Source organism: Geotrypetes seraphini, chromosome 4 (assembly GCF_902459505.1).
Source record: "Geotrypetes seraphini chromosome 4, aGeoSer1.1, whole genome shotgun sequence".
NCBI lineage: Eukaryota > Metazoa > Chordata > Amphibia > Gymnophiona > Dermophiidae > Geotrypetes > Geotrypetes seraphini.
The window spans coordinates 248,542,146-248,558,942 of NC_047087.1; the positions used below are offsets into that span (position 1 = coordinate 248,542,146).

Here is a 16,797-nt window from a genome sequence, read left to right on the forward strand (position 1 = left end):
GAAAATCTAGATACACTACATCAACCTGCTCACGTTTATTCACTTGTTTATTTTGAGCACAATTTATAGAATTAGGGTGTATGAGAATGCTGCTAAGTTTTAAAAGGTAGACCTTTTTCAGTAATGGCTCCTTTGTTTTGAAATAAACTACCTCCAAATTGCCACATTAGAGCAATATGGGAAGTTTAGGAAGGCAGCAAAAACCTGGTTGTTACCAATATAATAAATCGTAAGCCATTTTTGTATCTCTGAATGGTAGATGTAAAATCTGCTGGGATTCCTCTCTTTCTGTCTCCAGTTCCTGATTCTGTATACCACATCTCGCCCTCTTCGCTCTTCACAACAACACCTCTTATAAGTCTCCTCTTTTCGTGACATTTACTTTTAACAAATTTAGGGACTCTATGTCTACAGTAGCTGGGCCCAACTCTGGAACAAACTCCCACATGACTTGAGGCTGGAACCCTCACTTAAGAAGTAGAGAATGACGCTGGGACAAATTTGTCCCCCTCCTCACAGGAACTCAATTTCCCCATCCTGTCCCTGTGAGTTTTGTCGCTCTCCCTGCCCCATTCCTTTAAACTTTGCCTTAACCCCACAAGCCTTGAACATCTATGATTTTAAAGTGTTTGAGGCTTTTGCAGATGAAGACAGAACTTGCAGGGACGGGGAAAAATTTGTCCCCCTGTCATTCTTTATTAATAAGTTTAAAGCTTTGCTGAAGACCTATTTTTTTCATATGACATATAGTAGCTAGCCCCTCTTGCCTCCTTAGTCCTCTGGTTTATCTGCACTGGAGTGCAGCATGCTGTGGATTTAGCAGCAGACTGGCTATCCCTTTTTCTCTTTATCTTATATTATTTCTAACATCTTATGCAGGTGATATTTTGTTATTTTCACCTTGCTAATTGTATGCCACTTGGATGGTTTGCCCTTGAGCAGAATATCAAATAAACCTTGAAAAGAACACTGCTCTATTTCAAGGATGGAAGTGAATAGGTAATGGGGACGTGTTATTGTTTTTTGTTTGGTTGGGGGTGTTTTTTGTTTGTTTACATTGGCAATAAGGGTGGAAATGTATTTGAGGATAAGGGGTAGGCATTGTGGGTTTATGTTTTGTATGTATAGGAGAGGGAGGTGGGAAAAAAAGGGTTTTAAATTGTATATGTTTTTGATCATTTTTATTAACTGGTAGGTTTATATATCTTTTAATAATAATAATAATAAACTCATTTATAATGATATCCCTAGGTTGGAACTGTGGTGGATAACCCAGTAGATTTCTATCATTCTCGAATCCCTAAGAAGCAAAGGAAGAGGACAATTGTGGAGGAATTACTTGCAGATTCAGAGTTTAGAAGGTATGTGGAAATGAATGTTTGGATTTTGCTGTCTAACATCAGTAATAATGTGCATAATAATCATATGTCTTTGGGATCTGGGAACACTTTTATTTCCAAATTTTAAAAGTTTTCAAATGTCAGTAGTTATGATTCCACCTTGCTGATGAGAACTACAGAGAAGGCAGGTTGATATATAGTTGATATAGATGCAGTGTCAGATAATCTTGATCAAAATGCATTTCTTCTCTTCAGGCATTAGAACAGTCTGGCATCTACTAGAACCGAAATATGTTGTGTACTGTTTATATACTGCTGTAATTGATCATTCTACCTTTTGTGAATATTTTAAATAGTTCATCTACATTTTTGGCAAAGCCTGGCTTTCTTCTCTAGAAAGAAAGTAAATCCTTCAGCATTCTTTTTGTAATAACCTATCAGGATTACCACCCAATGCTGATAAAAATATTTATTCCAAAACCACAAACAATAACTTTTCAAAAGAATGACCTGCTGTGCAGTATTGCACTAAAGTATATCACAGTCCTGCTGCTGCAATCAACTCCAATGTTCAATAAGTTTAACTTTTAAAACTCTTGATTGATTATAATGGCATTATATTTTTGATTTTTTACTTCTCTGCCACACACACCAGCCTGTTCTGCCGTTAGGTATATGCCAGTTTAAGAAATATGTGAAAAATTGCTTTTGAAATTATCACTAGTTAGAGACTGATATTCTACTGTTTCTTTATCACCTCTCCAGACCGGTATAGTCTTCATTGATGGGTAATAGCTCACTTTGACCAGCAGCTGAGACCAAACTTTAGTTGTAGTACTAAATAGCTGTAACCCCTCTAGGAAACCAGTCTTTGCTCAGTCTCTCAGCAGGTGAAGGTGAGCTGTGCCAGTCTCCCCTTATTTAGGGCTGTTGGAATTTGTATAGCGTTCCTTGTCCCCGTTCTTGTGCAGGACTGTGTGTATGGGGATCTGCCCGACCTCGAGGGTGTCACACTCAACGGGTCATGAGTTGAATCCCTCCACCTCATCATATTTTTGTAGAGGTGCCTTAGCTGTAAACCTTACCACCAATACCGACAAGGCTTTGAGAGCCAGTGAAGTTTGTTCTGAAAGGAAAAAAAAAATCCTGAGGCAGTGCCGGTCTGAAGGGATCTTTCCCTTGTCTGTTATTGCATTTTTATTGTTAACCGGCACTTCTATTTCAGCTAGGTCACATATTGCGCAATGAGCACTTTTAAAGGGAAAAAGTGCTCCAGATGCGAGGCGGCTGCGGCCAGCCTGTTCATGCAGGGAGTCCCATTGGGCCGCCAGGGGGTTTTCCCTCTGATTTGGCTTTGCCTTGTATAAGGCTTATTTTCAGGCAGCCGGGGGTCTTCTTCTGCCTCGGGGGGTGGGGGGCGGGGGGTGTCCCCTCCACCTCCACCTCCACTCCAGTTTGGCCCCCCTTAGCACCAGTTGCGTCCCCGTCTCCTCTCTCGTCCAAGCGGCCGAGGGTCTCTTTGGGACGATGATTTTGCTTATGAGGAGCAGTTTTCTATTGATGACATATAACAAATAACAGTTCTGTAACATTGCCTCCAAGGAAACGTAAGGCAATTGACCAAGTGCAATCAAAGGCTAAAATTTGGTATACATATGACTTGCTATCTGGGAAAATGCCTCCAAGGAACAATGATGTAACAATGCCTCCAAGAAAATGTAAGGCAATTGGCAATCAAAGGCTAAAATATGGACAGGAATACAAGACTTGCGACGCTGCACAAGGAAGCTGCTACATCTAGAGCGTCAGAGACTGGGGTAAACAACTGGGATAAATACATACCTGGGATAAGAGAGAGAACTGCTACATCTAGAGTTTCAGAAACTGGGGTAAATAACCGGGATAAATACATATCCAGGCAATCTGCTAGTATAGGAATAAAACAGGGAAATTATTGGCTGCCATTACTAAGAACTGGCAGGAGTCGAGATATATTTCTAACTTAAGAGGCACCCAGGGTACAATTTTGACACACACCATGACAATTTCAGATTGTTTCTATCGCTATTTTGAGACTTTTTATGCGAGTCCCGGCCCTGATGAAAATGACTTTATCCCAGGACAAGCAGTCAGCATATTTTCACACATGAATGATGTCGCCAACGGAGCCCCGGCATGGACCACTTCAAAAGTGCATCGCCACTTTAAGTCTTTGGAAAGTTTGTAATAACCTGCACCGCGCATGAGCGAGTGCCTTCCCGCGTGACGTGGGTGCATGGTCCCTTAGTTTCTTAGTTTCCGCGGAGCTAAGAAGATACATTTCAACAGCTGTTGAAAACATTTTTGCCTTTTCACTTGTTACTTTTTAGTCATTTTCGTGTTTCTTTTTGTCTTTTATTTAACTTGCCTTCAAAAAAAAAAAATCTTTCTTTTTTTCTCCCTCATGTGTTTTTGGCCCGGTGGGGCCTGTTCGTCCGCCTTGACCACCGATTTCAATTTGGCTGAGGCGGTGTTCCTTCGATGTCACGCCTGCCGACGGGATTCAAGAAGTGCAGTTGCTGTGCTCGGCCCATCTCTGTGACTGACCCACATCGCTGGTGTTTCCAGTGTTTGGGACCAGAGCACCATCCCAAGACCTATATGCGTTGTTCTTCGCTGCAGAAAAGAATTTTGAAAAACCACCTTCTACAACAGCAACGACTGCTCGGTGTCGCCATGGAAGGAGAGCAGACATCGCTACCGACACCAGCGGCGTCGACCAAGACAACACCGATCATATGGACACCGATAGAGACACCTCCGGTGTCGCACCAACCAGTGAGTAAACCGGCTAAGAAGCCTTCCCCTACTCCTTCTGGGACTCGGGTCAAAGTAGCATTGAGTCAAGTCATGCCAACCTCCAAGAAGTCCCGTAAGCGCCCAGTGCCGATCTCGGTGAATGCCTCGACATCGGCCTCCTCATCGCCAGACCGGAGTGCGACAACAGTGGTACCGGCTAAAAAGCAAATGGTACCGGTGCTCTCCCTAAAGAAAAAAATTGACAATTTTCACAGCTTATGCGCATGTTGACACCAACTTTCCCTGTGCCAGTCCAGTCTGAACAATTCATGACCATGACCACACCGCTAACTAATGCTCCTGTGCTGAGACCATCGACACTGGTATGTGCAGACCTGTCTCCACGGTACCAGTAGTCCTCGACACAAACATCTAGAGAGGTGACTCTGGTGCGGTCCCAGAAGGCCTCTCGTAAGATGAAACACCTTGAGCCTTCAACACCGAGTCTTCGGCACTGTTCATATTCCATTCTGGACTCGGATTTATTGGGAGACTCTGAGCAGGAACCACTCTCTTCTGATGATGAGGATTCTGCTAGTTCAGATTAACCTCGGCATTCTTCTCAAGGACCTGCTGCCTTTTCTGAGAGGTCCACTTTTTCCAGATTTCTGTGGCAAATGTCTAAGGACCTTTCTATTCCACTGGAGGCAGACTCCAAGCATAGTAAGCAGTTATTGGAGGCTGTAGACCAGTGTTCTTTAACCTTTTTACACCTATGGACCGTCGGAATAAAATAATTATTTTGTGGACCGGCAAACTACTAGGACTGAAATTTAAAAATCCTGTTTCCGCCCTGTCTCCGCAAGCTCGGTCCCCGCAAATCATCTGATCCCATCCGCACAAGCCTTACTAATGATTTTATATTGAATGTATTTTATTAAAGTATAAAAAGAAACAATATTCTGTACAATTGTCATTTTATAAATACAAATACAGAGCAAGGATCAACAAAACCCCTGTCTGCCCTCTCCTTCACATATATCCCCTCTACTATCAAGAAAACTGAATAAGCCAAATTATTACAGAATGCTACACATAAATATCATGCTAACAAAATACCGCAGTCACACATGACAGGAGTAGTGTTAGGGGAGTGCAACTAGGGCAATTGCCCCCTGGTCAGAGAGAGCCCTTAGCCAGCTGGAAGCTAAATAAGCACTGCCTGGGCTTTGCAGTCCCCAGTTATGTCTAACACCAGCTCCAGCAGGATATATATTTCAAATCTGAAATATTCTAATCACAAAATAGAAATAAATTATTTTTTTCTACCTTTTGTCGTCTCTGGTTTCTGCTTTCATTTTCTTTTCACTCTCTTCCTTCCAGTGTCTGCCCTCTCTGTCTCTTCAATCCAGCATCTGCCCCTTCCATCCACTGTCTGCCCTCTCCCCCTTCCATATGGTATCTGTCTTCTTTCTATGCCCCTCTCCCCTTTCCTTCCAGCCTGTGCCCCCTCTCTCTTTTTTACATGATTCATTCCACCTCTCTTTATTTTTATCTCCCTTACACTAGATCTAGCATCGTTGTCCCTCTCTGCTTATTTCTCTGTTGACCCCTTCCGGGTCATCCTCTACTTCCGGATCATCCTCCAAGAGAGTCTATTTCAGACCATGCACAGTCTTCTCTTCTCATTCAGGAGATTCAATCCATCCTTCTGAATGCCATCGAAGAAGTTCCTCTATCTCAGCAGAATCAGGGATTCTACTCCTGATATTTTTTAATTCCGAAGAAGACGGGATGTATATGACCCATTCTGGATCTCAGAGATCTCAACAAATTTCTAGTCAAAGGAAAATTTTGGATGTTCTCCCTTGCCTTTCTTTATCCACTTCTGGATCAGAACGACTGGCTATGCTTTCTGGATCTCAAAGAAGCCTACATGCATATACCAATTCACTAGGCTTACCGCAAATACCTTTGTTTTCAAGTGAATGGACGTCGCTATCAATACGAGGTCCTTCCTTTTGGCCTAACATCTTCTCCCAGAGTCTTCATGAAGTGCCTGATTGTTGTGGCCGTCTGTCTCAGATCCCATGGTCTTCAAGTCTTTCCTTACCTAGACGACTGGTTGATCAAAGCTGTCTCATCGCAGGAAGTGGTTCTAGCAACGTCTCGGACCATTTCCTTCCTACAAGCTTTGGGATTCAAAATCAGTTTCCCCAAGTCTCATTTAATTCCGACTTAATGTCTTCAGTTCATTGGGGCTATCCTCAATACTATTTTCAAGAGAGCGTTTCTACCTCCAGATCGCCTGAACACTTCTCATCCTCTGTCAACAGATGTTGAAGGTTCGCACCATATCGATGAAACACATGATGGTTCTTCTAGGCCAGGGATCTCAAAGTCCCTCATTGAGGGTTGCAATCCAGTTGGGTTTTCAGGATTTCCCCAGTGAATATGCATGAGATCTATGTGCATGCACTGCTTTCAATGCATATTCATTGGGGAAATTCTGAAAACCCGACTGGATTGCGGCCCTCAAGGAGGGACTTTGACATCCCTGTTCTAGGCCATATGGCTTCCACAGTTCATGTAACACCACTGGCAAGGCTGCATCTTCGCATTCCTCAGTGGACCCTCGCTTCTCAGTGGTCTCAAGCGACAGATTGTCTATCACATCATCTCTTCAGCAGTCGCTTCAATGGTGGATGACCTCATCCAATCTATCCAGAGGTCATCTTTTTCACTTGCCTCCTCACCAAAAGGTGATAACGACAGACGCATCTTCTTATGCCTGGGGGGGTGCACCTGGACGGCCTTCAAATCCAAGGTTATTGGTCTGCCAGGGAGTTCAAATTTCACATCAATTTACTCGAGCTCCAAATGATATATTATGCTCTCAAAGCTTTTCAATGCCTCTTGAATCCTCAGGTCCTCCTTCACACAGATAATCAAGTAGCAATGTACTACATAAACAAGCAAGGGTATGTCAGAAAGCTCAGAAAATCTGACTGTGGGCGACAGTTCGCAACATTTTCTCAGCTCTACAGCTCTCCATCCCATCTTTGTTCAATGGGGCACACCTCAGGTGGACTTGTTTGCGACCCATCTCAATTACAAGTTGCCCCTGTTTTGCTCCAGCCTTTACTCTCCTCATTGTCTAAAAGTCGATACATTTCTCCTGGATTAGACGAGCCTGTTTCTATATGCATTCCTTCTAACTCCTCTCTTGTTAAAGACTCTGTTCAAACTCAAATGAGAGTCAACGACCATGATTCTCATTGATCCTCGGTGGCCCAGACAACATTGGTTCTCCCTTCTACTTCAACTCAGCACCAGGGTGCCAATTCCTCTACTAATATTTCCTACTCTGCTTACTCAGAATCAAGGATCACTTCTACAACCCAACCTGCAATTATTACACCTGACAGCTTGGTTTCTCTCGGGCTAAATCCATATGAATTACATTTCTCTCTGCCTGTACGCAATATTATTGACGCCTCCAGGAAGCCAGCCACTCAACAATGTTATCAACAAAAGTGGACTAGGTTTTCTTCCTGGTGTCTCCTTCATCATCACGATCCAGCTTCCTTGTTAGTGGAATTGGTGTTAGATTATCTACTTCAAATCCACATCAAATCCACATCTATTAGAGTCCATCTCAGTGCTATTACAGCTTTTCACATACCAATTGAGGGAAAACCTCTTACTGCTCATCCTTTGGTCTCCAGATTCATGAAAGGACTTTTCAATGTGAAACCACCTCTCAAGCCTCCTCCTGTAGTCTGGGACTTTAATGTAGTTCTTTCCAGGTTGATGAAGTCACCATTTAAACCAATGGCTATGGCTCATCTCAAGTTTCTTACCTGGAAAGTTGTTTTTCTTATCTCACTCACTTCTGACAGGAGGGTCAGTGAATTACAAGCGTTGGTAGCAGATCCACCCTTCACAGTTTTTCACCATGATAAAGTGGTTCTACACATGCAGCCCAAGTTTCTTCCGAAAGTTGTGGTGGAGTTTCATCTCAATCAGTTGATTGTTCTCCCACTTTTTTTTTCCCTAAGCCTCATTCTCATGCAGTTGAAAGGACATTACACACTCTGGACTATAAACGTGCTTTGACCTATTACATCGACAGGACAAAGCCACATAGAACATCTCCCCAACTTTTTATCTATTTGATCCTAATAAGTTGGGGCATCCTGTTTCCAAGAGAACAATTTCCAACTGGGTACCTGCTTGTGTATTGTTCTGCTATGCTCAGACTGGACTGTGCCTGGAGAGTTGTGTCACAACTCACAAAGTCCTAGCTATGGCAGTTTCTATAGCTTTCCTCAGATCTACGCCTGTAGGAAATCTGTAAAGCTGCCATTTGGTTCTCAGTTCATACCTTCACTTCTCATTATTATCTGGAGTCTTTCTCCAGACGGGATGGGCACTTCGGCCAGTCATTATTGCAAAATTTATTTTCTTAAAGGCCAACACTCCCACCATCCCATTCTAGTTAGCTTGGAGGTCACCTGTCCCTGGATAACACCTGTTACGGTAAGTAACAGTGCTATTTGGAGGATGCAGGCATCCCAACAAGCCTTGCTTAATCGCCCTCTTCAGGGCAAGGAAATGCTAAAAGTGATCAGGGCACTAAAATCTTGCACAGCCCCAGAATCCGATAGGTTCTCTCCAGAATTTTATAAAACCCTGTCCCTATCAATTAATGGCCCCCCTCTTAGCGTTCTGTGAACACACACAGACACGCAGCATACTTCCTAGATATGCTAGTGATGCCCTTATTATTCTAATACCGAAGCCATCAAAACCTAGTGATGAGATTGAATCTTACTGGTCCATATCTTTATTGAATATAAACATTAAAGTTTTTGCACGTGTTTTGGTGGACTACCTAGCTCATATATTGCCTACCATAATAACTATGGAACAGGTAGGCTTTGTTAAACACAGACACTCCTTATTGATATGTCTCGAGCTCAGCGACAGCCTGGTCTTTTAGTAGGTCTTGATGCCACCAAGGCCTTTGACAGAGCTAATTGGCAATATTCCAATTATTAACTTATATGGGGATGGATGGGTGGTACTTTAATTTCATTAGAGCATCGTACACTGAACCCAAGGCATTTGTACTGGTCAATGGGGTGCGAATGGCGAGTTTCCCTATTGCGAGATGAACTTGTGAGTTTGCTGGAGGGGGCCCTCACAATTACGAATTCTAGCTTTTGCAGATGACCTCCTTCTTACCTTGGCAAATCCACAATTCTCTTTACACAGAGCTCTAGAAATTTTGGATGAATTTCAGCTCTATTCAGGATTAACGTTAAACAAACAGAAATCATTAGCTCTCCTGCTACAGAATTTTGTTCAAGACCACTGGCAGGGCCTCTTACCTTTCTAGTGAGCAACTCATCACCTGGTATATCTGGGAGTAAAGATACCTCAGGATCTTGCATACCTTTATCAGTTGAATATAGAACCTCTTTTGCATAAAACGATCCAAAAATTGAAGGCATAGCCTACATATCTTCTTTCTTTGCTAAGGCGTATAGACCTCTATAATATGTAGGTAGTACCCCAGTGTTTATATTTGTTACAGATGCTCCCCCTAATGCTGACTTGTAATCATGTTAACTAACACACTAAATCTTTGTCAGCATACTTGTGGCAGGGTGGACGCCCTAGAATAACCCTGTCCACTTTAATGTTACCTAAAGATCATGGAGGCTGTTCTGCCATGTGTTTATCTAGCAAGGGTATGTAGAAGTCACCTTCACTAAAGCTTCAGAGTAATATGATTCTTTATTGCATACACATCAGATAATATCAAATAATGCAGATAGACATCAGATAATATACAAGATATATAAACAGAGAATATCTATATACACCAAATAGAATACTTCACCATGGCTGTCACGCCCCCTTCCAATACTGATCGGGAATCTGATCGATCAAGGGAAAGGATACAGTCCATGGCCCTCCCACAGCTGCAGCAAGATTCAAAGTCCAGTCTGTGACTCTCAGTCTTTTATAGCACAGAAAGTGCTGAATTTCTTACACACACAGACACTGCTGCTTCTGCAGTAACACCAGGTGTTTCCCTTATCTCCTAACTCTCATAGATGGAATATTAACCGCTGCTCGAACTCTCCCTTATAACATGAAAACCCTTCCTCGGCAAGACATGAAACAACATAAGATATATAACACAAGCTGATAACAACTTGCTCTCATGAAAGCAAATTGTAAGGCTGCCTAATTGTCTGGCACAGATGTAAAGCAAGAATTGCAGCTAAAAAGCAAGCAGACATGAAGATTCACACCTAATAGCCAAAGTGACTACTTGCCATGCCCTGGCCAGCCATGGGCATAACAGGGACCCGGGCTTACTGAGTAGCCAAGGTTTAATTATGTATGTCAAATAAGACACATTAATGACTGGTTTGGTAATACTACATACTTCTCTGCGACAGAGGTGGAATGTGCCTCCTACTGTCCCTGCAACTACAGAGTGATGTCTTTTTGCCTGCTATAAGATTGACTTGGAAACGACTATGTAAAATGTTGCCAATTTCTCCTCAAGTTGCACCTTGCCTACCCTTGGTGGGCAACGGGAGCTTTTCTCCCTGTATGAATCAGGCGTCTTTTCAATCTTGGGCGCAGAGGGGAATAATTTGTGTCCCAAGCTATAAATGACTCCAGAATTGGAAATCTTTGGGCTGTCAGTTGGACCGACCCTGTCCAACACCTCCACTCACAAGGAACCTCAAAGCATAACCCTGATACCCCAAGGGTTTTTACTTAAAGCGTTCATAGCCTGCGTTCAAGCCACTGAACAAAAATCAGAAGGCGAGCTGGCTCACAGGGAATAGACCCTTAGCCCAGAAGTAGCACACAGCAGGCCGGTCCTACAGGACCCAAAGGTTTGCCCTACAAGCTGCAGTCCTGCTCCGCAGAACTTTCTTTCTTTCCCAGGCAGTGAATCTCCAAATATGGGATCTCTTGGCACAGAAGCCTAAAAAAAACAAGAACTTAAATCTGAAAATAAGAAAAACTTAAGCAGAGCAGGTCAGAAACACCTCTACACAGTATGCTTGCAAAAGGAAAAAAAACTGAAGGGGGGCACTATACTCCATTGGCAATGTGGGAGGTGCTGGAAACTGTAAGTATCACACTTCTTCAAAACCTGGTTTGCGGGAATGGATTGATCACCTAACATATGGTCTCTTGAGTAGTTGTAACAGAACTTATATTACATTACTATTTTAGAGTGCATCAAAAATGAAAAAAAATAAAGTTTAACACAAGGGTATTAAAATTGGAGCCTCCTTTTACAGAACATGATACAGGCATCTATTGTTGAAGTCCCTGCAAACATACTCGTATATGTGGCAGAGGCAGAATGGAAGGAAAAAAGGTGAGGACGAAACTGGATGGGGAAGAAAAGAGACAAAATAAGACCAACAAAAGAAAACTTAATGGGGAAGCTCCTGCCACCTAAAAAATCTTAATGCAGTACAAGTCAAGTACATATTTATATACTTTAAGTTGTTTTTCAGGGGCTCAAATCACTACTCCCACACAATGTCTAAAACACCTGTTTCCATACTTGCTTGAAAATGGTCCTTGTTTCAGGATCTAATCTCTAGGACAAGAGATCTAAATATTGTGCTGAGCCTTTCTCACTTGTGTGCCTCTCAGTTCAGTTTCCTTTCAGGGTGACCTCCATTAGCCTTGTGTCTCAAGGTTATTTTTGCTTTGTCTGAGGAGGTAGCTTTCTGTCAGGGAATGGTTTAAGTCTCATTTATGGTTATGTTGTACTATAAAGTTAAGCCTGAAAGTCTGGGAGGAAAATTGTGCCCTTGGGCAGCTGTTGTGGTTATAATGTTTCTGCTGGAAACACAGCAGGCTCAGGGCCTGAGTCTGCCATCTAGCTCTCTAGTGATCTAGCCTCTAGTTTGAGAGTAGACAGTCTTAGCTGACAGTAGGTAAATCAACCTTATTCATGGGAACAGGCTTAGGGAATTAATAGTCCTCAGGTCTTCTGGTATGTGTGTCAGCTTTGGTCAGAGATGGTCTTACCTCATGGTCCTAGTTGTGGTATACATGGGTGACACCAGCCTTGTTCTGGGCCAGCGCCTTTTGAAATCCTGAAATATGTCTGATATCTGTGGCTCTTCTACATTTCAGATAGGGCATCTCTGAGAGTGATTGTCTTATCAGCTCCATGTAGCTACAGAACTGGTAAGTTGCTCATCCAAAAGAAGAAAAAATGAATCCAGAGGGCTGGATATATTGGGAGAACCATGGTGGCATTGCATCAAGTTCCCTGCCTATATTCATGCTGGAAGCCTGGATAATCCTTAGTCTGGTTTCTAAGGACACCATGCAGCAGTTATAGATCATGCTTTTTGCCGCCTTGGATCAAGGGGTAGTAGCCCAGCTTCTTCACAAGGTAGTCTATTTTGTTCTACCACCGTCCAGCTATCCTAGTTCTTGTCCAGACTTTGGTGCACTAGCATGCTTACACCATGAGCTGCTTCTTGAGAGGCTCTTGGGATTAGCCTTAGGAACTGATCATGTATTCAAAAGTATTTCTGTGAGCCAGATCTCCCTTTGTGGAAATCCAGTCTTAGTCTTGGCAGCAGCATTCATGATACTTCAGATACATCTGGCCTTTCTTAAGGTGATAGTTCCTCCTCTTACTGAATGACTTTGTCCTTAGGACTTGAATAGGTTTTGTTTGGAGACTATTCAGATACCTCATTCTCTTTCCATCAGTAGTCCATTTATTCTGTGCTCTTTCTTCTTGGCAGGCAATGTAGGAGCAGAGCTGATATTCAATGTCCTGGGGACCTAGTGAAGCCAGGGGCCCTCTCTTTATGGATTTAGATGAAGAGTTCATTGGTTTTGCCTTATTCTAGGCCCAGGGCATTGTAACATGAGGGTCTGGTCCGATACTAACATGATTAAGTTTAAGGTTTAAGTTTTATTAAATTTGATAAATCGCTTATTACATACTAAGCGAGTAACAATTAAAAGTATATTATACAACCTTAAAAAGGGGGGTAAGAAATCACTAACTGACAATACAGATGAACTTAGGTACATAAGGGAGGAACAAAGGTGGGCAAAAGTTACAAAATTGCTATTTTTCAGGAGAAAAGAAAACAAAAACCAAGTAAAGGGAAAAACATTAGGATTGGGGTTAAAAAGAATTATTATAAAAAGTAAAAGAAACTTTAAAAAGAAATATTTTTAGGATCAAATTAAACTAGATAAAAAAAAATGTTTTAAAAATTAAAAGAAGCTTTAAAAAGAAATGTTTTTAGGTTGGTTTTAAATAAATTAAGATCTTTAACTTCTCTTATATATAAGGGGAGAGTATTCCAGGTAAGAGGGGCCATAACTGAAAATATGTCATGACGTCTGGTTCCAATAATCTTCAAAGAAGGAACCATAAGCAGCCCTTGTGTTGTGGACCGTAGGGAACGAGTCGAGTTATATGGAACTAGAAATCGGTCTATGAATTGTAGTTCATTAGTGGATAATGTTTTAAATGTTAGAAGTGATATTTTGTAGGTTATTCGTTGATTGATGGGAAGCCAATGTGAGTCTATTAAAAATGGTGTTACGTAATCGTATTTTTTACCATTGTGGATGATTTTAATTGCAGTATTGTGGATTATTTGCAAACGTTTTTTTTTCCTTTTGAGTGATATTTAACAGAAGTGAATTACAGTAATCTAATTTGGATATGACTAGGGAATGTATTAAAATGTTTAATGATTTCGGTTCTAGGAACTTAGACATAGAGCGGATTAAGCGCAAACGATAAAAGCAACATTTTACTACATTGCTGATGTGCTCATGATAGGAGAATTTGTCGTCGATGATGACTCCTAATAATTTTAATGATGATACTGACTCAATTGGTATATTGTCTATTAGGAAAGGAGCCGATAATTTTAATCCCTGCTTCATTGGAAAGAGTAAGGCCTTAGTTTTTGTAATGTTTAATGCTAGTTTATTGTGTGTAAGCCAATTTTTTATTTTTTCTAATTTTTGGTTGATTAGAAATATTTCATTGGGATTTTCGGGATTAAATGGGTGGGTTGGCATCTCCTTTTCCCCCATTCCCTTGACTTGGATATCACAAGTTGAATTTAGGGATAAGGTGAATGATGGTATAGAGCAGTGGTTCCCAACTCTGTCCTGGAAGACCACCAGGCCAATTGGGTTTTCAGGCTAGTTCTAATGAATATGCATGAGAGAGATTTGCACATAATGGAAGTGAGAGACATGCAAATCTGCTTCATGCATATTGATTAGGGCTAGCTTGAAAACCCGAATGGCCTGGTGGTCCTCCAGGACAGGGTTGGGAACCACTGGTATAGAGAATCAGTGCTTAGGGGATCTTTGTCTTCCTCCCACCCAGGGCCTTGAAGTTTTGATATATCCAGCTTGATTGGATTGGTCTAGCAACAGAATAAGAGATGAAATTTGTTCATTCTTACTCATGTCTTTTCCTTGAATTCTGTTAGACCAGTTCAGGGCCTGCCTGGGAAGACCATGACTAGAGATATTTTTCTCAGTTTTGTCTACTGACTGAGAACTCTCAAACTTATCAGGGGATAAGAATTTTCCAGTCCTGAGGGAACAAGAGCCTGAAAATTGATTTATGTTGTACAAGTGTTTTGGTAATGCATTGTCAATAATATACTGGCAAGTTCTAGGGCTACACCACCCCTTATACTGATGACATTTTACTGAAATGTCAGTATTCTCATCTGAATTGGTATAACAGGACTTTTTTGAGGCTGCTTTTAACTCCTAACTCTTACCAATGTCTGTTTTATCATTTCCTCTGTGAGAAATTTCCTAATCACTATTTGTCCTGGTTTTCTGTTTTGATTAGATTGTAAGCTCTATCGAGCAGGGATTGTCACATGTTTAATGTACTTCCCTGTAGAAATTATAAGTAGTAGTAGTAAAGGAAGTTGCAAGTGAGAACAAATTTCACTGTATTATCACTAGCAAACAAATTCTATTAGCTTTGAATAGAATTTGCATCCAGAGCCAAAGAGCTGTAGCTAAAAATTTATATAGGTACAAGAAACTGTGGAAACAGTATTATAGGTGGCAATAACTTATTTTCTAGCCTTGCAAAAAAGTAAAGCAATTTGGTTTGCTTAACTAGTTTGAAGTATTTTGATGTATGAAGAGCTATTATAGCAGTAGAAGAAATATACACTTCTCCCTCAATATTCACAGGGGTTAGGGGCAGAGCCAGCCCGCAAATATTGAAAATTTGCAAATAACTTTTGGGCCGGCTTTGATCCACTCACGCCTTCCCCCCGGCATCCCAGACCTTACCTAGTGGTCTAGCGGGCTTTCGGGGCAGGAGTGATCTTCCTAAGCTCCTGCCCCGTACAGATCACTCATACAAAATGGCTGCCATGAGTTCCCCTAGTCTCTCGAGACTACGACGGGCACTCCCCTCAGCCATTTTGTATGAGTGATCTACACAGGGCAGGAGCGTAGGAAGATCGCTCCTGCCCCGAAAGCCCGCTAGACTACCAGGTAAGGTCTGGGGAGGTCCGGGATGCAGCATTCTTTTCCCCCAAAAAAATCACAACTAACTGAATCCGCGGATACTGAAACTGCGGATTCGGAGGGAGAAGTGTGACCCATTTTCTTGCTATCTTGTGCTAAAACATGATATTCAGAACAGTTGAGGCTAATTTACATTTGGCACAACTGTTCTTGGCTTCTTTTTTTGTAAGGCATTTTCTACATTTCAAATTGTTCTGCACATTTTAATAAGCCCTGTCTTTTATTCTTTGTCTTTTTTTGTTTGCCCTAGATACAACAAAAAGAAGTACCAGCAGATCATGACAGAAAAGGCTGCTCTTGCAGCTGGCAAAATGAATCGCAAAAAAAAAGAAATTTCACACATAAGGCTTTGTGAGCATGAACAATAAGGAGAAGATGCCTTATTGGGTTTGTTTACCCTGGATTGCAGCATTTTATATTCTTCCTGTAAGGCCTCTCTTTATGGAAAATAATGTGCATGGTTCAGAAGCAAAGGAAGAATTAAATGATCATGTATAAATCCATTGTGCGCCTGAATGATTTGGATATCATTGCATAGATGAAATTTTTGCATATAAAACACTTTCAAAATGTGCAGCACTTCAACTGTTCCCTACCCCATCCTTGGACTTGTACAGGAGCATATCTGTACACATTCACTGGCTTTGCATTCCAGAATATTATATAAAGGCATGTTTTTCCTACAAAAATTAATTTAATTTTGGGATATGCTGTATTTTTGAATTGTACAGCAATCAACTGTGCATAAATAAATCTACTGGTCATGTGAAAAAATTAGGACACCCCATGAAATATTCAGTTCTTTCTTAAGAAATGTTCACATATCGATGTCAAATCTTATTTTTATTTATCTCTGGAAAAGAAAGTGATGTAATTGCAGGTAAACAACAAAAATTTTCCTTGATTTACTAATTTACTCATGAAACAAAAGGTGGTAGAAAGGAAAATGCTGACAGAATTCTAAAACGCTTGCGATAAACAAAGAGAATCTCTAATTAGAAAACAAATGATATAAATTGAAGAATTAAGGCTGATACTGGGCAGACTTGCATGGTCT

The 16,797-nt window shown here is 41.4% G+C and overlaps 1 protein-coding gene across 1 annotated transcript in view; it reads left to right on the forward strand.

Moving 5' to 3' along the window:
- The window catches only part of DNTTIP2 (deoxynucleotidyltransferase terminal interacting protein 2), a 79,995-nt gene extending 63,459 nt beyond the window's left edge, over positions 1-16,536 (forward strand). Inside the window, exons 6-7 of the mRNA XM_033941541.1 lie at positions 1,252-1,361; positions 15,991-16,536. Coding sequence (XP_033797432.1) covers positions 1,252-1,361; positions 15,991-16,108 — 228 coding nt within the window. The 3' untranslated portion in view covers positions 16,109-16,536. The remainder of the gene's footprint in view (positions 1-1,251; positions 1,362-15,990) is intronic.
- Positions 16,537-16,797: the final 261 nt, after the last annotated feature.